The sequence below is a fragment of the Archocentrus centrarchus genome, chromosome 1, assembly GCF_007364275.1.
Source record: "Archocentrus centrarchus isolate MPI-CPG fArcCen1 chromosome 1, fArcCen1, whole genome shotgun sequence".
Taxonomy (NCBI): Eukaryota; Metazoa; Chordata; class Actinopteri; order Cichliformes; family Cichlidae; genus Archocentrus; species Archocentrus centrarchus.
Window position 1 is genome coordinate 15,646,643 of NC_044346.1, and position 26,887 is coordinate 15,673,529.

Here is a 26,887-nt window from a genome sequence, read left to right on the forward strand (position 1 = left end):
TAATCATAGCATCAACTCACAAATGTCAACAAATGCCTGGATGGAGATTACTGAAACTATTGGAACTGACAAAGGGAATGGTCCAAGACATGAAACACATTTAAGAAACGTGGGGCGAGCCAGTGCAGTACTGTGGCTCACCTCTGGTGGCGCTGTGTCATACAATAAATGGAGCAGGCGGCTGGAGCATGCCCATTGCTGTCTCTGTTTATATTGCCAATATACATGTTTGATTACACCTGTGCTACACATGCTGATGTTCCATCCCAACCAAGGACAAGGGGAGACAGCAACGATATATACATACACAGAAGGGAATTAGCAGAAGTGGCGACAGCTGGGGAGAATGAGACAAGTGGACTAAATAACAGGAAATGAGATAAAGAAAGCAAAATTAAAGGCAAAGGACAAAAAAAAAAAATCAACTCCCAAAAGACATCAGAAAAGCCAAAAACTAAATGGGAAAACAGATACATGAATAAACTTGACACAATAAGGAGGGAGGAATAGAACTAAAACAATAACTGAGGACAAGACTACACTAAAAGAAAAATATACAAGAACCAAAAAAGAACGCTAAGCAGAATAAGAATCTCAGAACATTGAAGTAAACAAAACTAGAAAGTCTAAAAACTCAAGCACAGGGTAAGAAGACCCAGGACCATAACACATTATGGTCTAATTTCTGACTAAAAATGTTAAACACTGCAAATCCATTGGCTCAATTTAAAGATATCTTGATTGCCTGTATGCATCTTGTGTTCTGTTTTTTTTTTAACCTCTCTCTATCAGAGCCATTATTGAGATGCCTGTCAAAATACAGCTGTTATTGGGACTGTTAGTGTGTCAGATTAATGTCTGAATTGTAAAATATATAAAATTGGCTTTAATAAGCACTATGATTCTGGCAATTAGTTAAATATGGTAGATGAGTTTAAATACCTGGGACCACCCATCCAAACCAACAAACAAGGTGAAGAAGAGAGTGCAGGCTGGGTGAAGTGGGTGGAGAATATTATCAGGGGTGACAGAAGGATAGACGCAAGACAGGGAAGATTTACAAGACAGCCGTGAGACCTGCTATGATGTGTGGTTTGGAGAAAGTGGCACTGACAGAAAGGAGGCTGAGCTGAAGATGCTTATTTTTTCACTGGGAGTATGAGGATCAACAGGATTAGAAATAAGTACATCCGAGGAACAGCTCAGGTTGAGCGGTTTGGAGACAAAGTTAGAGAGGTGAGGCTGAGACGGTTTGGACATGTGCAGAGGAGGGATAGTGGATATATTTGGCAAAGGAAGTTGAATATGGAGCTGGTAGGCGGGAGGATAAGGAGGAAGACCACATGGAAGATTCATGGATGTAGTGAAGGAGGACATGCAGAGAGTTAATGTGACAGAGGAGGATGCCAGGGAGAGGGTCTTCTGCTGCGACCTCTAAAGGGAGCAGCTGAAAGAAGAACTACACATTTCTTTCGGTTTTTAGTCATGCACAGTTTTTTTTTAGTATGTCAGTCTTTCATTATAACATCATCTCTTTAGATAAAATAGTATGTGTCTCTTCAATTATTCCCAGTGTCTTCTCATTTCTGTCTTTACAAGCAGGAAGTCATTAGGCTACATGAACAAATGACCCATAAACCACACTTTTCTTGGAAATCAAGTGTAACAGTGTTTAGAGAGTGACATATGCTACATAAGTCTGCATAGCGACACAGCTTTAGTTAGCTTTGGTGTCTACCAAACCATCTATCCATCCAAACCATATTTAAGATTTCCTGTCAGCAACGAAAAATGTACCGGAGTAACGACATTATATTCCTGAAGGAGGCAGCAGTGAGTGAAGGTACTCCTCGCAACCGTCCGGTGCGTCTCTCAACCACAGAAGAAGAGAAATGTACCAATAGCAGCGCTGCTATTTGTGTTTTTGAATCAAACGCGGTTGATGGCAGCTTAGTACAAGATTTGTTTACTCCGTTCTCGTCTCCGTTGAAACTGGTTGAAGTTAGCTGGTAACGTTTAGAAGGTAAAATGTTTTTTATAATAATTAACAGTTTGCCTTAGACAGTTAAAGTATTCATTAAGTGTCTCTGTGAGATTTAACTCGAGCGAACGCAGCTTACGTTAGCTAACGACTGGCAGCGCTCTCTTAACCAGTATTTACGCCCTTGAAGAAATCGCTCTTGGCAACATTGTTTGAGATTTGACAGTAATTTCTTACATTTGAATCTTGCACGAATTTCTGAAGTTAGTAAATTAATGCCTTAAATGGCCTATTCTGGTCAACCTGACCTGTACGTAACGTCATGTAAGTAAGTGAGCTTCTTAGCTAGTTTGACATGAGTTTTAAAATTTTTTTATTTAAAGAAAATGGTCACATTTACTTTAGTAAAACAGTAGTCAGGTCACCATTTAACCTCTGCAACAGGACGAAGCTGAAGTTGGTTTCCAAATGCAGCTTCCGATTCGGGAAATGGCTAAAGGGCCATTCCACTTAATTTTTCGCTACCTTCAGCATCTTTAATCTGCTCTAGTTAAAAATCTACAACACCTACACACTTCAAACCTGGACTAGATTATTCTGCACTAATAGCAGAATACTTTAAACACAATTTGTGATTTGTGAAGCCTTTATCTGATTTGTGAAACTTCAAAAACGGGCGATTTCAGCACTTTTTTTGCATCTGGATCACACTAGAACTGCTCCAGCTCCAAAACTACAACACCTACACACTTCAAACTTGGACTAAATTATTCTGCACTAATAGCAGAGTTTTTAAAACCAAGTTTGTGATTTGTGAAACCTTGATCTGATTTGTGAAACTTCAATAAAGGCACATTTCAGCACTTTTTTTGCATCTGGACCACACTAGAACTGCCCCAGCTCCAAAACTACAATACCTACACACTTCAAACTTGGACTAGATTATTCTGCACTAATAGCAGAGTTTTTAAAATAAAGTTTGTGATTTGTGAAACCTTGATCTGATTTGTGAAACTTCAATAAAGGCACATTTCAGCACTTTTTTTTGCATCTGGACCACACGACAACTGAACTCTTCTTTCTCTGAAATTTGAATTTTTTTCCTGTTAATTCTACTTTTAATTTTTTGTTCTCTCTAATGTTTTTCATCTTCAGTGTAACAAGATTTGGTCTTGTGTTCTTTTCATCTCTGATACCTTTCTGAATGGGGGCATCAGCTGTGATAATGCTTCCAACAGCTCCATGAGCTCTTTCTTCTGGTATTAACTTTGTGCTCTTCTTTAACACATAAAGTACTCCTACATAAGTGCTTCTTTTTCAGTGCCGTGTATCTGCTTAAATACCCAGTTGGTCATGATAGATGGCTGTTCACACTGATGATGGGAAGTTTCTTCCAGGTTAAAAGTGTTTGCTCTCCATTGTCACAACATGCTTGCTTGCTATAAGGGTTTGCCGTAAAGTTAAAGACAAATGCAAATTATTTTCTACTGTGGCTGCATGCTGAACAAAGAGTGAATGTTGCACGTCCATGACTGGATGCTATCTGCTGGGTTTCCTCAGACATAGAAACTGCTTGGAATGAATATGAATAATAATTTGAAATTTACTGGCTTGTTTGATTACTACTATCAATTGAAATGTATCTATTATTAGGTTTAATTGACCTTTACTTGTAACGTGCCTTGACATGACGTGTTGTAAATTTTCTTTATATAAATAAACAGCAATGAACGGAAAACTGTACTAAGAAGTGTTGGTGTTAATGCAGATGTCCATGACTTACATCTTTATGATGTAATAAAATTATATTAACAAGGTCCTTTTTAGGAAAACTTTATAAAGAGTCCATGTAGAAAAACAGTGTAAATGATAAAACATTAATTAACATTTTGCAGATTTAGGTTCCAGAGAAGTGTAAGGTCTTTGTAGTGATTTTTTTCTTTCAAAAGAAAAGAAAAAGACAAACATGGCTTAAAGTCAGACATACAAGTCTAATCAGAATGTCAGTTTACCAGACAGGTTAAATATTCTGCTCCTCCAATCATTTTATTCATACTGTGACCAATCCGAAACTAATTGTAAATACCCTTTTTCAATTCAATTAAGATCTAACACGACATAGCAAGCCATTATTTTTGCAAGTCACTTGTATGTGTGGTGGATGTGCTACCTGTTAAAGTGAGTAGACTTTTGCTTACAGGTATTTGAGTATTAAGGTGTTACAGTAACTTACTACAAATGTTTAATGTACTCACAGCTAATTAAATCTAATTATTTCTCAGTTTATTAAAAATATATCTATTGAAATTTAAATATAACAACATATACATTAGGGTTTAATATTTTTCCCGAAAATGACATGAATCAAATCCCGGGAAATGACGAGCCATTTCCCGGGAATCCCGGGAAAAAGTTTATTTATTTTTTTATTTTAATTAGGCCTTTTGTAGCCTGTGTCGGCCTTAACCTATTGTGATATTGTAGAGGTAGCTTTCCAGCTATGTCCTGTTATGCCCAGTAGGGGGCAACGTCGGCTTGATTAACGCAATAAAACCTACATCTCGACATTCGAGTGCTCGAGCTATGCGGTGTTGTATCGTTCCTCAACACTCCCTTAACAAATATAATTCGAATATTCCTCCATTGTACATGGAATTATAACAAGCTATTTTACAACTGCTGGTGCAAAACAATACGGTTCATCTCCACAGCATTGATAAAGGCTCAGCCACGCTGTCGTGGCGACATCTGTTGCGCTATATCTCCACCAGTGGAACGCTGCAGTCCTGTCGCCAGATCTCAGTCTTAAGGGGGGGCTTATGAAATCCAGCGGGGGGGCACCACTATTATTAGCTTGATTAGTGATATGGCTTGGGTGGGCGGGCCAGGGCGGGCCCAAGCGTATCAATGGGCGGGCACGGCCCCCTAGGGCCCGCCCATAGCGACGGGTCTGGAACGCTGTAATAGTCATTGAAAAGTTAACTACCGTACTACACTATAATATGACATAACACAGGGCCTTGAGTAATGCACTACGACTTGGTCATTGCCATTCTGGCAACAGCAAATTTATAACACCGTGTCTGAGGGTTAAAGTAGGTTCGCTGTGAATCGTCTATTGAAAAACTGGCCAATCCTTATAGCCTAAAAAATATACATTTTACTCAACTCCATTTTAAAAGCGAAATATGTTAAAGCAATCTATTTCATGATAATTTCTTCACACATTAGGCCCGTATCCTAATTCATGATTGTTAGTAAGCGGCTGCAAACGAGGAAAAGAAACACTCGAAGTTAAACAGATATTTCTTTATTGTTCAGGGCAGGCATATTTTATAGGCTATATAATGCAATATAACAATATATAATAATATAAAATTATATAATACAAAATACCTTAGGGTAAACACATTGCCTACGATTTCAACAAATTAAAGAGGAAAAAAGTACAACTGTGTAATACCTCTATTAAAACGCTTGAGATGAAGGCTGAAGCCTTAAACGGAGGCTGAACGTGCCTGAAATGAAGAGCAATGCTTTTCGCATTAAACGAACCCTTCTCTCAATATTTCCTTAAATTTAACATTCTGAAGCTTTCTTTTCTTTCTGAAAGTCAAATCGACGCGCGCGACTTTTTTCCCGGTTTCCCGTCTAACGTTTCCCGGGAAACGGGAAATGGTTCTGATCGCATTTCCCGGGAATCCCGGATCCCGGGATTAAACCCTAATATACATGGAACAAATTGAATCATGTTTAAAATGTTTTTTACTGTTACGTGGTCAAATGGTTTGTGGAAACATGCAACCTGCTACATATATCAATTAAGCAGATGGTAGCAATTTACACAAAACAATTACCAACGTGGATTAAATACTCTGCTATTAGTGCAGAATAATCTAGTCCACGTTTGAAGTGTGTAGGTGTTGGAGTTTTGGAGCTGGGGCAGTTCTACTGTGATCCAGATGCATAAAAAGTGCTGAAATGGTTATTTATTGAAGTTTCACAAATCAGATCAAGGTTTCACAAATCACACGCATGGTTTTAAATACTCTGCTATTAGTGCAGAATAATTTAGTCCAAGTTTGAACTGTGTAGGTGTTGTAGTTTTGGAGCTGGGGCAGTTCTAGTGTGAACCAGATGCAAAAAGAGTGCTGAAATGTGCCTTTATTGAAGTTTCACAAATCAGATCAAGGTTTCACAAATCACACACATGGTTTTAAATACTCTGCTATTAGTGCAGAATAATTTAGTCCAAGTTTGAAGTGTGTAGGTGTTGTAGTTTTGGAGCTGGGGCAGTTCTAGTGTGATCCAGACGGAAAAAAGGTGCTGAAATCGCCCGTTTTTGAAGTTTCACAAATCCGATAAAGGCTTCACAAATCACAAATTGTGTTTAAAGTATTCTGCTATTAGTGCAGAATAATCTAGTTTGAAGTGTGTAGGTGTTGTAGATTTTTAACTAGAGCAGATTAAAGATGCTGAAGGTAGTGAAAAATTAAGTGGAATGGCCCTTTAGCCATTTCCCGAATCGGAAGCTACAATCGGAAACCAACTTCAGCTTCGTTGCAACAGGGCGTTTTGCTGTAATCGCTTTTCTTGTTACTGTCCCAGAAGAGACCTGTTTACTTAAGCAGAAAACATCCACCCATGGGGTCACGATGAGGTTAATTTGAATTTAACAGACTTTCTGCACAAAAGAAATATTGAGATTTCCACTAAATTTGTCTTATTCAAAATGTAGAAGTCCCATGATTGGTTAAAACTGGAAACGTTTTTGCATCGGAGGTAAACTCGGGTTTGTCTCCCGTAACTCACCTTGAAATCACATTATTCTCTAGTATGAGCAGCAAGAGTGATTAAAGCATGGGATACCTGTTTTAGCACTCGTATGGCAATCTAACTATTTTATAACAGTTTACAGTTAAGTAGATTATTCAGGTTTTAAATCAAACTGATGCAATATGAAATCTTTTGCCTTCCTGTTCACTTGTACAGGTAGTTTTCTGAGATTGTCAGAGCAATGTCCTCCAGAAGGTCCAGTTCCGAAGGCTTGGTAAGAATTTTGTGCTCAGTCATGCACAGTGTACAGTGTTACCTTGAGCATGTTTGTTAACAGTGAATAATTCAACTTCTGTTGATGATAGCTTTCCAGCCGGTCCAGAGAGCGTACCCCTCTGAGAAGTCTGGACAATGAGATTCTACACTTGTCAACTCCATCATCGAGGCTGAGATCAAAATCACAACTCAGCAGTGATGCTGTAAAAATGACAATGGTATGTATACCAAATACAATTTGTTTTCAGTGTTTTTGCTGTTTTTTTGACCACTAATTATTCTCATTAATAGGATGATGTTCCTCCTAGTGAACGAAAGCCCCAGTTATACTCGCCTCCATCCACCAAAATGATGCAAACCAATCCTCCAACAACTGATACAACTACTGAGCCTGCTTGTGGACTTTCAAATATAACATTTAAATCCTTCACTTGTGCTGGTGGTGAAGTTGAGATATTAGACTCTTTACTGCATGCAGAAGAGAGTATTATTTTGCCTAAAGACCAGAGTACATGTAACACTGAAATGGAAGATACCATCATCACTCACAGTGTGATAATGCAGTCATGCTGTGAACACATCGAGCATCCCTACCCCATTCTTGAGAAAAACGATCCTGACTCTGTTAACATCAGTGCGCCACATCCCTGTAAAAATGACAGCACTACACAGGCTTCTTGTGACCTGGATGATTTTGACCAGGAGTGTCAAGACGAAGATGTTGATCACCCATACTGTAGTAATGACAGTGATGTTCCTGACATCAACACCTTCTCTGAGACGACAGAGAGTTCAGAAAAACCTGCTAATGGACTGACCGATGTAACCTTTAAATTATTAAACTGCACTGGAGGAGAGATTGAAATTTCAGAGGACACCAACCTTGAACAAGAGTCTGTTCCTCTACCAGCTAACCACGCTGTTACCAACAGTGAGTCACATGATTTTGTCTTGGATTCAAGTGAACTAGCTTGTGACTATAATTTACAAAATGACATCAATCATTTTGATCACCCTTACTGTAATGTTCAGAATGATTCATCACCTCCACGTGGCAGCCTTTTAACTGCCCAGGAAGCATCAGCACACAATGCTGATGATGTAGGAGTCAAACAGATAAGCCAGGTGGTATCTGATAGCCAGGCTGACAGCCAAGAAGGTGCTACAGTCGACTGTTTTATTGCAGCTGAAGATGAAAAATTAGATGAGACCCAATTGTTAAAGAAGATGACATCCCTTCTACCTGACAACCAGATTGTAATCTGTCCCCTCAGTAAAAATGGTGCATTCACTTCCATTACACATGATCACTTTCATGGTGACTTTGAGAAAGCTAACAGCCTCTTGGAAAATGACACAAGTGTTGTAGATACTGACCCAGCAGCTGTTAGCAGATCTTCAGTGGATAATGAATCTTTAAAAGCTTTGGATACTGAAAAAGGTAACTGTAAAGAAATGCCAAAGTATACAGTAAATCCTGAGGATAGTGTATTGCCTCTGATGGTTCAGAATTTTCAGATTTCTGAGTGCAGCCAACTTGCATGTTCATCAGAGAGTGCTTCAGCTGTGGAAATGCAGCAGCAGCAGCAAGTGGAACATGTCTCTCAAGTGAACTCCTCCAGGAAACCTTCTGAATCCAGTGAAGAACAAGACAGTGCCATTGGCTCATCTGGAAATGGTCCTGCTCTTTGTAACTCTGCAGAAAAATCTCCTGCAGAGAACTTTACTGATGTACTGAAAGCCCTCTCAGCATGTCCCTCGGTTGCCTCAGCTTTGCAGTTGGGAATGTTTAGTCCTGTTGTCAGGAGAGCTTCTCTGTCTTGTTTAAAGGCTTGTGGGGATCCAGCTCAAGGCAAGTTTGCCACTGATGAGTCTGCTCTTGAGGTTGAGAAAACATTGTTGGCTCCACTTAACATCGACCTCTCTGGGTTATGGGTGGAGCATTTGGAAAGCCCTATGCCTCGTCCTCTGCTAAACTCCACAGCAGTAGGTCACAAGCCCAGACCAAGCCCACACAGGGAGCCAGTTAAGGATTTGGGACATAAAGTCTGTGCAGAGCCTCAGACCGAAGTTGAGAAACCAGTGCTGAATTTTCCATTGATTTCCGATGGTCCGCTTCAGCAGCAACTTCGGCAGATGGCAGAGTTCCTCATGTTGGCATCTGGAAAGATGGGCCCCACTGTTGTTTCTGCTCCTGCTCCACCTCCTGCTCCTTCAGTCAGAGATACTCCTGTAGAGTCCATTAGTGTCTGTGTGGGCAGTAGTCCTGTGAAACTGGTTGACCACAGCCTCAATACTTCCGGCCTGTTTGAGAGGAAGAGAGAATTCTCTGTGGCTGATTCCTGCACTGTGACTGACCCTCTCCTATGGAAGTGAGTATTCTCTGTGAATTGGTAATATATTCAACTGTTGGGAATATAGATAAAGCTAATTCTGAATTTATTATTTTCTTTGTTTGTTCTTTCATTGATGTTGTTCCAGTTTACCTCCTGGCAGCCTGGAGTGCCTCCCCAGACAGGAGCTGGAACAGAGGCTAAGGTCTAGCATGATCATGGTTGAGGCCCTGGTGCAACAGTTGGCTGCAGCAAGAGCACAAGGAGGTCCACCTGCTGGCCCTGCTCCTTCAGACCTCAGAGAGAAACAAGTGCAGACAGATCACACAGAACTCAGTCAGGTAAGGACAATTATGAGCAACTGGTGAAGTCTGCCTTTTTTTTTTTTTTTTTTTTTAAAGGGGACCTGTTAAGCTAATTTTCAATGCCATATTTAAAATTTTAGACTCTAACAGAGTAGCTTTCCATACTTTACAGGCCCTGAGTTTTTGGCTCACAGGGATTGCATGTACAAACTCTGACCTCATGATTTGAAACTTTGGCCATGTTTGTGATCATCTGTTATTGCAACACTTTACTAAAACTACAATTCTTTGTTACATATAGTCATTTGTTGATATTTTATATCTAGACCACAATGTATAGAGAGCTGTATATGGAGGCTTTGAGCAGGATTGGGGAGTTGGAGTTTGATGGAAGTTCTCTACAAAACCTCATCCAGTGTCTGCAAGACATGAGGGTCACCATGGTAAGGCACAACCAACCAGACAGCCCGTATTGTTTAAAATCAGATAAAATGCTAAAGCACTTCTCATTGTATATTAAGGGCTTTGTGCATCTGCACATGAGGAATTGTTTTTTTTAACGATTTACATTTTTCCAAGTGTATTGAGACAGTAAATATTTTTCTTTAAATAAGTGAAATGTGTGTATTTGTCCCAACAGACGTCTTTGAGAAGTGACACGGACACTGCTCTGACTAACATGAATGAAATAGGTGATATAGTTAAAGAGGACCATCGAAGCCTTGTTTCACATGTATGTACAGCATGTTATCCCCCGTCAGCTTTGCATCACTTAAACAGCATGCTTGTTTCTGTAATTATTCATCAGGTATTTATGCCTTAACAGTTATTAGTGTAACATGTTTATGTGCTATAACTGAGTTGAGGTGTATTCTTCTTCTCTTGTTCAGTATGGGCACATGACGTCTCTATTTGAGAAATCAAAGGATATACAGAGCAGGATGATGCAGAAGGTCAAAGAAGCTCTTCATCAGAGAAATGACATGAGGACTCAGATGGAGGAAGCCTTCACAGCCAAGAAGACAGTAAGCAGTTTTGTGGAGACTTGTCATTCAGTGCATGTGCAGTGGAATGGCTTTCCTGACCAGAGGGGTATACTACGAAGTGAGTTCAACACAGCCAGGAATTCTTTGTGTTCGATGGCTCGACAAAACCTAAAACCCCAGTCAAAGATAACCCAGGATTCCTGCTTCAGGCTCAGTGTGTGCTCACATAAAAGGGAGCGCTTTACATGTTATTTGATTATCATTCTGATAATTTTATTATCAGATGAGCACTACCTGCTCCAATCAGAGATGTTCTCAGAGGATTGGGTAATGGAGATTTATAAAGGTTATAAAAATAGATATCAGTAAACTGCAACATTATTGCTACAAATAAGATAATAGAGTAATGCTGCAGAAAATCGATCTGAATTCATGATCATCACAAGTGCAGAAAGCCATAAAATCTGTTCTCTCAAATTAATATATCACCCTCCAAAATAATGGCCTAATTAATGGAAAAGCTTTTTTTTTTTTTTTTTTTCAGGTTTTTGAGAAAACAAAAAATTAGCCAAATGTTAAAAATATAGATGATTTAGGCAAAATTAAACTTCTTGTTAAAAAATGACAGTATGATGAGAGTGTGATGGGATGTTTTTTTTTTTTTTTTGGCACTGTTTATTTCTAACATGGTGGCTACACATTGGAACTATGCAAATTTAAACTCGATCCATTTAAACACTAAAGGTTACACAGTGTGTTGTTCTGATGCTGTATCATAGCTTAATAAAGGAGACATGGAAATCACTTTAGTTTACTGCTAGATTCCAAGTGGAATTAATAGCATTGATTGAATAGGTATTCTTATGGATAATAGGCCTGCAAATGTAATTTTCTGATCTGTCTTCTAGTACTTTTAATTCCAGCAGTGTAAAAGAGCCTTAGAAGTAGATTAGGACCAAGCATAACAACATTTATACATTTTCTGTATCACAGCTGGGCTTCACTGGGTGGTGTTTGTAAGTTACAGCTTAACAAGTTACATGTAAAAACCCCTCTCCTTTAAGCAGAAAGTAGTGCTTAAAGTGAATCAGTGAAAATGTGTTCAGCGTAAGTTACCATGGTGATCTGGCCAGGTTATGTTGGTTGTATGTTGACGAGGATTCTTCGTTCCCGGGCTATTAAATGTCTGTCTGTTGTCAGGCTTTCAGTGCTATGGAACAGCTGAGGACACACTGTGCCACAGAAATTTCACTTCTGGAGAAGAGTGTGGGGTCTCAGCAAGAACTGTTGGCCGCCCTTAACCTGAGCTATCCAGAACTGGTACAGAAAATAAACAGCTCCATAATAATTGTACTCAGATTAATATATGTGTCTAATTTTTTTTTTTCTGTCTTTACTAATGCAGGTTGGATTAAACAAGGCCTATAATGAAACACTGAACTCTGCTTCAGATCTTTTGTCTGAAACCACAGATGAACAGTCCACTTTGATGAAGGAGGTATGCTCCTAGTAATAACTTCAGAGTAGGATGAGCACTAAACACAGAACAGAACATTTTCTGTATGCTGGTAAAAAAAAATACTGACAACAAAACCAGTAGTTTAGTTTAATCCCTGTGACATCGACTTCCAGTTTCATAGCAGCACAGTGGCTACAAAATCTTATATTTGAATGGTGATCACTGCTGTTATAATTTGTGGGTTTCTAACAACATGCAGAGACCACAAGGCTTTGGTGTAAAATTCACTGCATGAGCATCCTGTATATAACTGTCACGTTTAAAGGTTATTTAATAAACAAAAAACAGAGTGTTGTACTCATAAATATACATAGATTAGTGTGTAATTACATTTTCGTAAACTTGATGCACTCTCATAAACTCAATCTATTCGATATAGAGTGGGCCCCAGTTTGTGGAAGCTGCCATGTTGCCACGACATCTTGAATACAGTGGTCGAGATGCACATCGCCACCTCATTGGGTTTTGTGTATGTGGTTAGTGAGCAGCCACATGCATGGTTTGGCAAAGGTGGAGGAGACGAGAATTTGCAGGCATTCGTGTGCGTCCAAGGCAAATTTTAATTTGTACCTGCACCTTAAGAGTCAAGATATGATGGATCATACCTATGCTATATTATCTGAGAAGGGGTCCCCTTCACCAAAGAAACAAAAATGTGGAGGAAAGCGTTTGTTTTAAAGTGACCGCTGTGCTGTCCTCACAACATGTGAGCCAGTATGCTGCTAGACAGCCAGCGAACAAAATGAAGATAGCTCCACACAAGGCTTGCTTTTCTTGTAACTAATGGAGGTTCTCTTTTAATATCTTTCTTTTTTCTTTCTTTCTTTCTTCATGTTTTTGTAACTAAAAATACAGAAATAAGAAGAACAATGAATTACAAACTGTTACAAATATATACTGTGCTACATTCGGAAACACTTTGGAAACTAAAAACACACATATATAAATTCTATTTTATAATTATTTCGGCATATAAACTTAAATTGATGTGCTAGAACATTCACGAATACTCACAAAGACAAACGTTTTCCAAGGAACAAGTGTAAAGAGCAAATTTAACACAAAGTCGGAGATTTTCTGTTTCTCAGCCAAGAAAGCTGGCTTGACTTTTTACCGTTGGAGAAAACACGTTACAGATGTACTATTGTAATGAGAGCACCACTCCTACTCCAACAGTCACCACAAAGAAAAAGCAACATACAGATATTTTACTCTGATAATTTCTCGGAACACTTCTTAAAACTGATTTACAATGAATTAAACCTATTTATTAATTAACTATAAACTGATTTCTTAACTTAATAATGTCTTTACATTAAAGACATCACACTCCCCGCTTGATATAATCACATTATATCACAACAAACATCAATACAACATATTTAAACACTTTTTTGCTCTTGCTTCAAGCATACTCATTGAGTCTCTGAAAGCAGAACCACAATCTCTGAGATTGGTCTTAGGTAAACCTTGGGAGTCCCTTCTTTCACAATCCGTACTTCTACTTTGCGGACCTTCATGTCGTTGCTGTGAAAGGCTTTTGTAACTAGTCCCATAGGCCATTTGTTCCTGTTAACTTGGGCATCCTTTAACAGGACTACGTCTCCTTCTTTCACATTTGGCCTGTTTTCAGTCCATTTTGCACGACTCTGTAAGGTGGACAAATATTCTCCTTTCCACCTTTTCCAAAAAGTGTCGGCAAGGTGTTGCACCCGTTTCCATTGCTTCCCATACAATTGTCCTGAAGAGAAGTTCCCAGAAGGGGCAGAAACCGTATCCATCTTCTGTGTGAGTAGCATCGCTGGGGTGAGTATTGCAGGACAGTCTGGGTCGGTGGATATTGGGACAAGAGGTCTTGCATTAATAATCGCCATCACCTCTGCCATAAAGGTACTCAAGACTTCATGATTGAGACTTGTTGGTCCTTTCTGTAACAGCATTGCATCCAGAATGCGCCTTGCAACCCAGATAAGCCGTTCCCAGGATCCTCCCATATGCGACGCATGAGGGGGGTTGAAAACCCAGGAGCATCCTCTTGCCTGGAGGTAGTTTCCCACTGCTGTGTTGTCTGTGTCTAAGCCCAATTCCTTACATGCTCCTACAAAATTGGTGCCTCTGTCTGAGCGCAGAAGTTTGGCTGGTCCACGAATAGAAAAGAACCTTCTTAAGGCATTTATGAGACTGTCTGTAGACATGGTCTCAATGAGTTCGATGTGTACAGCCCTAGTTGACATGCACGTGAAGAGCACCGCCCATCGTTTGCTCTGGGCACTACCACCTCTTGTGCGTCGTGTTACAACTGTCCATGGCCCGAAAACATCTAAGCCTACAGTGGTGAAGGGAGGTTCGGGGGTTACCCGGTCTGCAGGTAGGTCCGCCATTTTCTGGGCCTCCATCTTACCTCTCAGTTTACGGCATGTGATGCACCTATGAATGACTGAAGACACAAGACGCTTACCTCCAACTATCCAGTAGCCAGCACCACGGACAGCTCCTTCGGTAATGTGTCGTCCCTGATGAGCCACTTGTTCGTGGAAGTGTCTCACAAGTAGTGTAGCAATGTGACTGGCAGATGGAATAATCACAGGATGCTTTTCATTTTCCTCAAGTTAAGCAGAGGAGAGATGGCCACCAACACGTAAGAGGCCATCTTTGTCCACCACTGGATTGAGCTTTTAAAGACTGTCATGTTTTGTGTTTGTCTGTTTTCCTTCCTTGGTGTTTTTCAGTGTCCTTTTGAAAGCGTCATGTTGGACAGCTCTGATGACAACAGCTTCTGCTTGTTTGAGTTCATCAATATTTGGCAATTCATTGAGACTTCTTCATCCCTTTTGTTCATTCGTCTTCTGTTTGAAGAATGAAACAACATGAATAAGCCTAGCTATGCTTTTACAGAGTGTGGTCCAGCTTGAGTATCTCTCAAAGCGTTGAGAGCCTAGGCATGACTCTGATGTTACAGTTATCAATGCCTTGACTTCTGGTCGTATCTCTTTATCAGTTTTGGGTTCAATGAGTGGGAAAGGGTTGGTCTCATGTAACTCTGCAGATTTGTCTGAATACAGAAAAGCTGGGCCTGAGAACCAGTTGCTGTGTTGCAGCTCGGCTGCTGGAATAGACCTCGTGGCTTGGTCAGCTGGATTTAGAGCAGTTGGGACATAATGCCATTCGCTAGGGTGTGTGGATGCTCTAATGCGCGTGACCCTGTTGGCAACATACATGTAGAACCTTCTTGAGGAGTTGTGTATATACCCTAGCACAATCCTGCTGTCAGTGAAGAATTTCACATTGTCCACTTTTATGTCCAACTCGTCTCTGATCAGCTCAAACATGTCAACAGCAAGTACGGCAGCACAAAGCTCAAGGCGTGGTACTGTGTGTGCAGGGCGGGGTGCAAGTTTTGACTTCCCCATAACAAAACCCACGTTGTTCTGTCCTTCACTGTCAACAGTACACAGGTAAGCCACAGCTCCTATTGCTACAGTAGAGGCATCAGAAAAAATACACAGCTCTTTCTTTATCATTGAACTCAATGAACCTGGACTGTAGCACCTTGGTACCTGGAGGTGTTCTAGAGCTTTCAAAGAGCTTCTCCATGAGAGCCACATCCCTTCCTTTTCTGCGGGTAGGGGTGCATCCCAGTCTCTCTCATCAGACGACAACTCTCTAAGCAGCGCTTTACCCTGCATTATTATGGGAGCCACGAAGCCCAAAGGGTCATAAAGACTGTTGACTGTAGACAATACTCCCCTTCGTGTTAACAGTTTGACTTCATTGGATACAGAGAAAGTGAAGCTGTCATTCTGCAGGTTCCAACACAATCCTAGGCTCCTCTGAACTGGGAGGGGATCTACTCCGAGGTCCAAGTCTTTGAAATCCTTTGCGTGGTCCTCAACAGGGAAAGCTTCCATCACCTGACTGCAGTTTGATGCCACCTTGTGGAGATGCAGATTGGACTCTGCCAACATATTCTTCGTTCTCACAAGCAGGTCAATGGCCTCCTCTGGCGTGGCGACTGATGTGAGCCCATCATCAACATAAAACTGTCACTCTACAAACTTTCTTACATCTGAGCCATGTTCTTGTTCACCCTCTTGAGCAGCTCGTCTCATGCAGTAAATGGCTACAGCAGGTGACGGGCTGTTCCCAAAAACATGAACTTTCATTCTATACTCGACCACATTTTTTGTGATGTCATTGCTCTCATACCAGAAATAGCGAAGATAGTCCCTGTGGTCTTCGCATACAAGGAAGCAATAAAACATTTGCTGTATGTCAGCTGTTACGGCTATGGGCTCTTTTCGAAACCTTAACAGTACCCCTAGCAACGAGTTGTTGAGGTCAGGTCCGCTAAGGAGCACTTGGTTGAGGGACATTCCATCACACTCTGCACTAGAATCAAACACTACCCGTATTTGGTCCGGCTTCTGTGGATGATATACACCAAAGGTTGGCAAATACCAGTGTTCTTTACCTTCGGGTAGAGGTGGAGCGAGCTCAGCTTGATCGTTATCCAGCATTTTCTGCATGAACTGGATGTAATGATCTTTCATTTCTGGTTTCTTCTCCAGATTCTTTCTGAGTGAGCAGAGGCGTTTCAGGGCTTGCTGTCTATTGTTCGGAAGTCCTTTTCTTGGGGAACGAAAAGGTAGTGGCGCAACCCAGCTGTTCTCATTGTTTTTATGAACTTCATTGTTCATGAGAGCCAGGAATGTTTTGTCCTCTATAGAAAGTCCCATTTTGTCATCACAGTTGGATCTATGGAAAACAGAGTGCCCTATGTTGTCTGTGACACAGGCGTGGCCTATGGTATCCACACAATTTGTGACTGCTGCGGTGTGACGTGGTGCTGTGGCCCCATAGTCCTCTTTAATGTGAATAGTGTTCAGACATGGCTCTAAGTAGGATGCACGACCATTATCCAAGATGTTTGTCTTGTAGACATTAACTTCTGATGGACTGTGAGCTCTACCTAAACACACCTCTCCTACAATGACCCAACCTAGGTCCAACCTTTGGGCATAAGGTGCATTGTTTGGCCCGTTAATTTGCTCACGTACCTTATGTACCCTGAGGATGTCCCTTCCCAGGAGTAAAAGGATAGGAGCGGGATGGTCTACAGGTTGGATTTTGTCTGCCAATGGGAGGAGATGCGGATTATGGTGAACAATGTCAGGAGAGGGTATCTCTGTTCTGTCTTCTGGCACAGAGTCACATTCAATCAAGGGAGGTAGCTGGATGTTCAGTTTGCCATCCATTGACTCCATAAAGAAGTTGACAGCTCTCCTTCCTGCTGTATGTGCTTTTCCTGAGCAGGTCTTTAAGGTGTACAGAGCAGGTCTGTCTTTGATTTCAAACAGATTGAAGAATTCAGACTTGGCAAGTGGTCTGTTGCTCTGTTCATCTATCACTGCATACATTTTAATTGTTTTGTCTTTCTTCCCTGCAGGATAGGCCTTTACTAAACAGATCTTGAAACAGGAGCGTGGAGCATCACTTTGACCACATACCTCTGTGCACTTGGAGATAACAGAAGGGGAATCCTCACTCTGTTCAACACTGTCATTATTATCGGGTGCGATGCTCTTTGGGGCGGGAGCAGGACCTGGATGTAGGGCTGATATGTGTTTTGTACTGTTGCACTCAATACACTTGACTACTGCCTTACAGTCTTTGGCAATATGCTGAGTAGACCCGCAGCACCTATAGCAAATACGGTGCTCTTTGAGATAGGCTTGGCGTTCCTCTATTGGTTTCTCTCTGAAAAGTTTACATTTTTTGAGCGGGTGTGGTTTCTTGTGGATTCGGCACTGACGATCTGGTTCCTCCATTTTCTTTGCAGGACTGCCTGAGACCACCTCTGTCACAATGTCTGTTTTGTGTGCTGACACCGTAGTTTTACGACTGAACGGTGTGGGCTTTTCTGCATGTGGTGAGACATGACTGCTGCAACTGGATAGAGCGAAGCTTGGGTCATTTTTCATTTTAGCCTGTTGCCGAACAAACTGTGCAAAAACTGAGAAAGGAGGAAATGGGACATTGTGAGACTCTTTGTATTGTGTCCCTACAGTTGTCCATCTTTCCTGTAGGTTAAAGGGAAGTTTTTCAACTATTTGTCTAACTCCTCGAGCTGTGTCCAGGTAAGTGAGCCCTGGTAGAGTGCCATCTTCTTTTGCACACTCCAACTCCATTAAAATGTCGCCAAGCTCTTGTAGTTTAACATTGTCTTTATTAGTCAACCTTGGAAAATCCTCTACCTTTTTTAAGAGTGCATCTTCAATCGCTTCGGGTGAGCCATAGCACTCTTCAAGACGTTCCCAAACCATCTTGGCACCTGCAGAAGGATTGAGGATGTGCACAGCGCGGATCCTTTTGGCTTGTTCTGATGACTTGGGACCCAGCCACTTTGTTAACAAGTCCAATTCCTCTCTAGCAGACAGATTTAAGTCTTGAGTTACACTACTAAATGAGGCTTTCCATGCCCAATAATTTTCGGGTTTGTCATCAAATTGCAGGAGACCTGTGCTTACTAGCTCTTTGCGGACAAGATATCTTGCAAAGTCTTCTGCATCGCTCGGCTCAGGTTTGTAGCCATTTGGAGGAGTGAGTGTGTGTCCTGGAGGGCTGTACGGGTGAGTACTGGTAGGATGAACATTTACTGTTGGCTCCTGTTTCATGTCTCTACTCACTTGTACCAGGTCATGCTGGGCTGTTGTTGTTGTTAGGTTAATGTCTTGTGTGACTAATTTGTCATCTTTTGTTTCCGGAGGCTTCATTGCAGTGTGTTGAGAAGGACTGTCAGGGAAGAGATATTCACAATGTTGTTGAACATATTCGCTGGTGCGCTGGGCTGCACTGACAAGCTCAGTTTCAACACAAGATTTTCTACTGGGCTCCCCGCTTTGAATCTCTGCTTCCTCATAAGCTGCAACTTCTGCTTCAGCTGCTGCTACTGCCTTCTGACACTGTAGAAGGTGAAGGTTTGCATCCAATTCTGCCCTCTGCTTCATCATGTTGGCCTCTTTTTCAGCAAAAGCTAGTTGAGCTTGTGCTGCCTTTGCTTTGGCGTAGGGTTTTGTAGCTGAAGAGATTGTTGATGATGATCGTCGAGAATGCCTGGTGGTTGCTTTAGATGATTGTGAAGCGACGTCAAATGGTTGTGAAGGCTGCTGCATTGTTGGTGGTTGATTTGCAACCTCTGGTTGTTCAGCAGTGTAGTCTCGTAGATAGTTTCTTCCTGACCGTAGACTCATGTTTGCTTAATGTTTCTCTGTATTGCTTGAACCTGCCGTGTAATTGTCTTTTTACTGTGCTGTCCTCACAACATGTGAGCCAGTATGCTGCTAGACAGCCAGCGAACAAAATGAAGATAGCTCCACACAAGGCTTGCTTTTCTTGTAACTAATGGAGGTTCTCTTTTAATATCTTTCTTTTTTCTTTCTTTCTTTCTTTGTTTCTTTCTTTCTTTCTTTTTCTTTCTTTCTTTCTTTCTTTCTTGATGTTTTTGTAACTAAAAATACAGAAATAAGAAGAACAATGAATTACAAACTGTTACAAATATATACTGTGCTACATTCTGAAACACTTTGGAAACTAAAAACACACATATATAAATTCTATTTTATAGTTATTTCGGCATATAAACTTAAATTGATGTGCTAGAACATTCACGAATACTCACAAAGACAAACGTTTTCCAAGGAACAAGCGTAAAGAGCACATTTAACACAAAGTCGGAGATTTTCTGTTTCTCAGCCAAGAAAGCTGGCTTGACTTTTTACCGTTGGAGAAAAGACGTTACAGATGTACTATTGTAATGAGAGCACCACTCCTACTCCAACAGTCACTACAAAGAAAAAGCAACATACAGATATCTCACTCTGATAATTTCTCGGAACACTTCTTAAAACTGATTTACAATGAATTAAACCTATTTATTAATTAACTATGAACTGATTTCTTAACTTAATAATGTCTTTACATTAAAGACATCACAACCGCTGTAGTTAGGATTATGCACTTGACCTGGGAGGGGTAAGAAAACAGAAATCTGAAATCCACCAAAATCTTGTGGTGAGATTTGTTGTTGTTTTTTTGTTTTTTTTCTTTAAATTCTGTTTTGTTTTCCACTTCATCTAGTGTGAATTGAGCTGCAGCTAGTTTCAGATCTGGATTTCATTCACATTTGTGTAATAATTTGGGTGCCATGTAAGCTGTACTAATAATGTTTTGCTGATTCTCAGCCTTCACTGTGCCAGCATTTACTGCTTTGTTTAAATGCGATAATGCATTGATGCTATTGCACGGCCATCTTTTCGTAGCTCTTCACGGTCAGAAGCCTTCTCCAGAAAACTGCTCCCATGCTCCTGAAGCTGAAGGATAAGGCAGCTGCTGCTTTGAGAGAGAGGGATGAGCACATTTCTGTGAGAGACCAAGCTATTACAGAACGAGAGCAGGTCAGACGTCCGTAATGTATTTATGACATTTACTGCCTTGTACATCTAGTCTGTCTGATTACAATTATTCTTATAACTCAACAGATTGAAGAAGAATTGAATGAAACTCATTTGAATTTCCAAGCTGCCAGAGAACAGATTGGGGATTTAAATCTGCAGGTGACAATTCTGACATCAGGTAAAGACTGAAATAACTTTTTAATGGCTATTTAATTTCCTCTTTTCAAGAAGTTTTTCTTCTTAACAACCTATGGACTTAAAAAAAAAAAATCTAGAAATGGGTGTGCTGCGACAGAAGCTAACAGAAAAGGAGGAGGAGACGGGCCAGCTAGAAAGGAAGGTGACCGAGCTATCTGCCACAGTTTCCTCCACGTTGGCATCCTACACTTTCTTGGAGCAGGCCCTTACTGCTGAGACTACCAAGTATGAGTTGTTGATGATAGAAATCAAACTTAGAAATTAAAAAAAAAAATGGAACTGAATGCTGTACTGTTGGTTATTTGCTATCAGGAGAAACTTTGGCTGCAAAAAGGCTGCCAAAAAAAAAGCTCTGAAATGTAGCCTGTAACATGTGTTCCCCCCCCCCCCCCCCCCCCCCCCCCCAAAAAAAAAAAAAAAAACAGGTTGCAGCAGTCATGGAAAGACAAACAAGAGGCTAAAGATCGAGCAAATGAGTAAGTGGTGGTTAATAGTCCTAGTTAGTAAAATTGTAAATAAATGTAAAGATTTTTTTTTTACCCAACAGTAATTGATTCTGTTTTTATTTTTTGGACTGTCCAGGTTGGAGGTGTCACTGAGTCAGTCAGAGCAGCATGTGTGTGAGTTGAGTCAGGCTCTGGCTCAGAGTGAGGAGCAGCGCAGTCAGCTGCAGTCCCTCTCACACTCTCAGAGTCTGCAGATCCAGGAGCTCCAAGATGTCTGCACACAGCTCAGGGGTGTGCAGGAAATGAACGAGGTGAGATTAGAGAGGGTACCTGTCTCATTTAACCAGAGGCATTTGGTCATCACAGCGATAATATATGACTTCTCCTTCAGGGTGGATTTGAAGTTAAATTTTCCTGCTGTCTGTTCATGTCAGTTCCTACAGATGGAGAATGAGTTGGCAAGGGAGCAGATGGCTGAAAGTGAGGGTACGCTGAGGGAAAACCTGCAGGGCCTTCGGGAGAGGAACATCCAGTGTGAGGACCTGAAGAAAGAAGTTTGTCAACTTAAGTAAGTATAAAACACCTATCTAATGGTTTCATGTTTTTTTTTTTTTTTTTGTATTTTCTAACTTTATAACTTTGCTTGTCATCACCCAAATGTGACAGAGCACATCCTCTGTCTGTGTGCAGCTTCTTACAATAAATCTCTTGCTAATCTTATTACAAATTGTTCTGATGTTTAATGCGTTGTCTGCGTACTGAATGATAACTTACTCGTGTGTTTGTGTAATGAAGGCTTGAGAACAGGATTTTGCAGGAGGAACTTGAAACCACCAGGTCTCGAGCCAGGTCAGCACAGTTGGAGCTTGAAGAGAAGATGGCTCAGGCGGTCACTGAAATCACTTTGCTCCATCACACACTGAGGGGACTGACCAATGAGCTACATGATGACCTTAATGAAAAGGTAACATAGAACAGCAGAAGCCAGCACAACTTAACCAGTGTACCACCTTTGTTCCACGCACATCATGTGCTTATGTTTGGTTGGGTAGAGATAAATAGTACTGTTAGTAAAAGGTCCAGCTTTGAGTCTGTGGTTTGTAGTCTGAAGAGAGTGTTGGGAATGCTCCTGTTGTCATAAGTCTGAGTATTTCATTACCAACTGTTTGGCCTCAAAATACAAAGTGAAGCAGAAAAGCACTGACGGCAAAAAGGTGTTGGTTTAATTAAAGCAGACTGTGTAAATGACTCAAACTTCAGCGAGGTGAAAACTTCTCATTGTTGCTCTTAAGTCTTTTACTGTAAGTGGATAATTATCAAATTTTGCCATCTGTAATCTTATCAGCCATGTGCCATTTTCACAACAATCAGCTTATAGTCATAGATCAGTACTTCGAGGTATCAAACATGACTTGCTCATAGGCCTGTGGGTACATCTTGTGTAAAGTCTTACTGCTTTGCTTTGTACAGCAAGGTGTAGAAAGGATGCAGGTGGAAGCAAAAATTCAGAGGAGTCAGTTTAATTAGGCTGTGATCTGAGCTCCGCTTTCTCTGCAGAACATGTGCGACAAGTAATGCAAATACATGGAGTATGCAACGCTTAATTTATTTTGCGTTTTTGGCCACAGCGGCTTTTGTTAGCAGTGGAAAGAGACAGGAAATGGGGGGAAAGATACAGAGGAAAACACGCGGGCAAATTGGCGACAGGCCGGGACGCGAACCCGCCCCGCCCGCACCGCAACGCGGCATATGTATGTGGTCGCCGGCTTCACCACTAAGCCACCCAGGCGCCAACGCTTAATTTATTTTTATAATAAAATAAAGAATGTGGTTTTGTGGCTAAGAGCCCCTGAAATTATTTTTACACTAGTTGGAGTTGTAATCTGGATATGACACTTTAAAATCTCATTACGGTTTACAGCATTTATAATCAACTTACAATGTAATTTACTGCTGAAATGAAGCTGTAAGTGTTGTACTGCAGGGATGTCTTTTCTCACTCTGATTTGTATGGCTTATGTTTCAGAAACCACAACCCCAGAAGTATGAAGAGTCTCAATCAGTCTGCAATGTGGAGCGTTGTCTCCCCTCTGCCTCCTTTGTTGACAGCATCATGGGGGCATTAACTGCTGAGAAAGTGGAAGAAGTCAAATCAGAAACTCCTGCTGAATCAGGTACTGTTGTTCAGCCCACCTGAGTCTGGATGCGTCAGTTCACTTATAAGAATGAAACACACTTTTTAAATTGATGATAAAAGGAGCCAAGTAGGCAGCTTTTGTTTTTAATATTAAACACAACAGGAGACACAGTGATTGTAATTAGATTTATTTCAGCCTGAATACAATCAGGAGCCTTATTTATTTATTTACCCCCCCCCCCCCCCCCCCCCCCCCCGCCTCGGACGCACTGGGTAATAACTCAAAGTTGAGGCTGGAAAAAGTGATCTCTTGAATTTAGGCACTAGGCACTTATAAAATCCCATTTAGTAGCAACACCCTCCATCAGATGTTTCGTGTAACTGCTAATGAAACTTGCACAATGACAAGGAGGAGCTGGGTTAAGGTCAGGACTCTGAGCTAAAACCTGAACCTTTGTTGTGTCCTCTTAAAATGGACACACGTACAATGATTTAAGCATGTTGTTGAGATTTCACGCATTTTTCTCCTAGTCTTGGGTTTTTGTTAAGCCTATTTCAGGTTGCATCTGTGGTGGGATGTTTGCAGGATGCCCACTCGGCATGGGACAGCTCCTACGGTGGAGCAATGAGTACCCATACTAATGATTATTCCAAGATCCTTTTAATCTTCATTGAGAAAACCAATCTTCTTAGTAATCACACTTAATATGCCTTTATTTGGAGTGAGGCACAGCCCTACACACCACAATCCTAACACCTGACTTCTGTACAAGTTGTCAACACAGAGATTCACTTTATTTTTCCAGCCTGGCCTTGAATCACTGTGTGTTTTCATGTCTTTACTAAAAACTGTGTTTTCACTATGCGTAATCTGTATATACAAATTATGCTGTCTGTAATTGTGACTTAGATGATGAACAGACTATGCAAATTCAAAATTGAAAAGCTTTTCTCTGCAGCTGCAATGTGGTCCAGTGTAATCATGCTGTAAAGCAGCTGCAAGCAAGTCTCTTTAAATAGTCACGCTGAGATTGCCTCTGAGAGCAGTGAGATTTGAATGGCTCAAACATGATTTGAATATATGCTCAGCATGTCGTATGTGTCCCCTTTAGGAAAAGGAGGCATTCATTTCATTGTTTGATGGCTTAGTGGTCCATTACAAAAAAACAAAAAGGTTCTGGGTCTTTGCTCAAGGAGGCGGCAATAACATGTTTGCAAATTATAAAACCAGTTTCTTCTATATTCCTATTTTTCACACATTTTCTATATGATCTACACATGCATTTATCATCTTTTTCCCTTGGATAATGTGCACAGTGGTTAATGTTTTGAATACTGGAGCCATTTTGGTGCTGATATTGATCTGCACAGCCATCAAGGGCTGTAACTAAACAAAACTGAAAGTTTACACCTATATGGGGAAAAATCCATCAGATAATAAGTCTAAAATGTAATTAAAAAAAAAAAATGTAAGTTTTACTTCGTTAACTCCTCAGCCCCTTCAGACACACCTGAGCCACAGCAAGAAGCTTTATTCAATGAGATGAGTGCCTTCACCCGCATCACGGCCATCACCCCTAAAAAGAATACGAACACAGTCGAGATTCAACCAGAGGAAGAGGAGCAGAGCGACATGGCAAAGCTGCTGGCTGACCTGGGCAGCACTGTCACAGAGCTCATCAGCACGCTGAAGCTGGTGCAGCAGCGCAAAGACGCTCAGCTGGAGGAGCTGCACAGCTCGACGTAAGCTATAACATGTGCATGTGGGGGGGAAATGAAAAGGGCCTTTTTTTTTTTTCCACACAAGAATCCTTTTTGAAATAACTAATACTTAAAGGGTAGAACTATTATTTTGTTTGTTTGTTTTAAGAATTCTTTTTTTTGTATGAATATTACCAAAAGAAACACTTTTTTTTTTTTTTTTTGGTGTGAAAACTACACTACTACTGTGCATTTTAATAGAAAGCTAAATGTAAAATTAATTAATTCTTCAGAAGCTGTTTTGGTGTTTGGGGGAAAGCTGTTCATATAAAGTTAATGTACAATTTAATAAAATCCTTATTGTATTAATTTTTTAACCAATATGTATTATTTCAGCTGTGGCCTGCAGGTGGAGCAGCAAGCTGCAAAGAACAGACATGAAGCTGAGGTTTTTGAGCTCAAGCATCAACTGAGACGTCTGAATCACCTGGTTGAGAAGGGAAATCAGGCTCTGCAGCAGAAAGCTCAGGTAAGACCAACTTCTACTGGACATCTCGGTGCTGACTTCATCTGTGATACTTTAACAAAGATCAGAATGAGCATAGAGAACAATATCATTTGTTGATGCAGAGACAATTGTTTTTTTGTTTTTTAAAAGGGTGAGAAAACTCTGGCTACATTGATGGTTGACATACAGGAGACCCAGGAAATCCTAAATAAACACAAGACTGACAACAATGTAAGGCACCAAATGAGACTGACAGTGTTTCCTTTCTAGGCTAATTTGTATCTCAGTAGATACTATTGTCTAAATGTAAATGACACCCCCCCCCCCCCCCCTCCAGGAATTGAGAAGGGATGTGACTGAGCTCCGTCGTGCTCTCCAGCAGTCGAAGGTGGAGTCTGAATTCCTGCGGGAGGAACTGAGGAAAGCTGGGGGCCAGTCGGCAAATCCAGAACATTTCATGGAAGAGAACATCCAGTTATTGAAAGAGGTACGAGTCTGTGATCACATGCATTTTTTATCTATTTATTTTTGTGTGTGGGTGGATTCTTCCACTTTTCAAGCTGTTGTGTACCATTATATCCATTCATTTATTTATTTTTCACTTCATAAACTTCTTCCATTTGATTCCTAGGTGGAGAGGCTGAAGGCCAGTCTGCAGGAAGCGGAACAGGCCAAAGTCAGAATCCTCGAAAGAGCTAAGAGACACGTAAGCACTAACCATACCCAGTATTGGTTGCATGTGACTTTCTATGGCATGGCACTGAACAGGAGTGACCCTCCGATCTCATTGCACATTCTGTAAACTATTCTATTCTATTTATTCCTGACTACATAGACTACATTTATTGTCTTAAAGGAACATTAGATGGTCTTCGTTCCAGTTGATGTATTTATGTGGGTGTTTGTCTCTTGCAGCAAATCATCTATCAGAGCAACCAGCAGAAAAGCGAGAACGAGCTTCAGATATTAAACAACATGATCAACAAAGTTCGGGAGGTGAGAAGTGTTATCTTAATGTGGAACATATTCTGTCAACCATGATGTCTGTTTGGATGTGTGAGATGACGTCCTGCTCTTTTCTTTTTGCCACGCAGACCTTGTTGTCTTTGCCAGCAGTTGTGAAGAACTGTGAACCTCTCCAACAGCTTGTTGAATACATTGGCTGACATGTTTTCCTCGTGTGTTGTATTTATGTTTTAGTTTGTTTTGGTTCTAAATTGTCTTGGTTCTAAATTCTTATCGTGATTAAAATAAAATTTTAAAACTCT

The 26,887-nt window shown here is 40.8% G+C and overlaps 2 protein-coding genes across 2 annotated transcripts; one reads left to right on the plus strand and one right to left on the minus strand.

Annotated features, from left to right (window-relative positions):
- The first annotated feature begins 1,891 nt into the window (after window positions 1-1,891).
- Window positions 1,892-26,887, plus strand: spag5 (sperm associated antigen 5). Its single transcript, XM_030748187.1, has 25 exons — window positions 1,892-2,023; window positions 6,974-7,031; window positions 7,123-7,251; window positions 7,325-9,405; window positions 9,515-9,707; window positions 9,998-10,114; window positions 10,312-10,404; window positions 10,562-10,696; window positions 11,858-11,977; window positions 12,063-12,155; window positions 20,495-20,629; window positions 20,714-20,807; window positions 20,905-21,052; window positions 21,253-21,303; window positions 21,410-21,584; window positions 21,708-21,841; window positions 22,069-22,237; window positions 23,300-23,447; window positions 24,907-25,153; window positions 25,508-25,640; window positions 25,770-25,850; window positions 25,957-26,106; window positions 26,251-26,325; window positions 26,535-26,615; window positions 26,714-26,887. The coding sequence occupies exons 2-25, from the start codon at window positions 6,999-7,001 to the stop codon at window positions 26,783-26,785; spliced, it is 4,887 nt and encodes a 1,628-aa protein (XP_030604047.1). The 5' UTR covers window positions 1,892-2,023; window positions 6,974-6,998; the 3' UTR covers window positions 26,786-26,887.
- Window positions 12,980-15,935, minus strand: LOC115793807 (uncharacterized). The gene is made up of 2 exons (XM_030749306.1): window positions 13,191-15,935; window positions 12,980-13,019 (listed from the first exon to the last, which is right to left on the minus strand). Exon 1 carries the CDS (start codon window positions 14,570-14,572, stop codon window positions 13,592-13,594), a length of 981 nt encoding a protein of 326 aa, XP_030605166.1. The 5' UTR covers window positions 14,573-15,935; the 3' UTR covers window positions 12,980-13,019; window positions 13,191-13,591.

Excerpts from the sequence above, each read along its gene's own strand:
- spag5 (XM_030748187.1), top strand. The coding sequence starts at position 6,999 with ATGTCCTCCAGAAGGTCCAGTTCCGAAGGCTTG. Across the intron at positions 7,252-7,324 it reads ATGCTGTAAAAATGACAATG|GATGATGTTCCTCCTAGTGA; the intron begins GTATGTATACCA and ends TCTCATTAATAG. Across the intron at positions 21,842-22,068 it reads AAAGAAGTTTGTCAACTTAA|GCTTGAGAACAGGATTTTGC; the intron begins GTAAGTATAAAA and ends TGTGTAATGAAG.
- LOC115793807 (XM_030749306.1), bottom strand. The coding sequence starts at position 14,572 with ATGGAGGCCCAGAAAATGGCGGACCTACCTGCAGACCGGGTAACCCCC.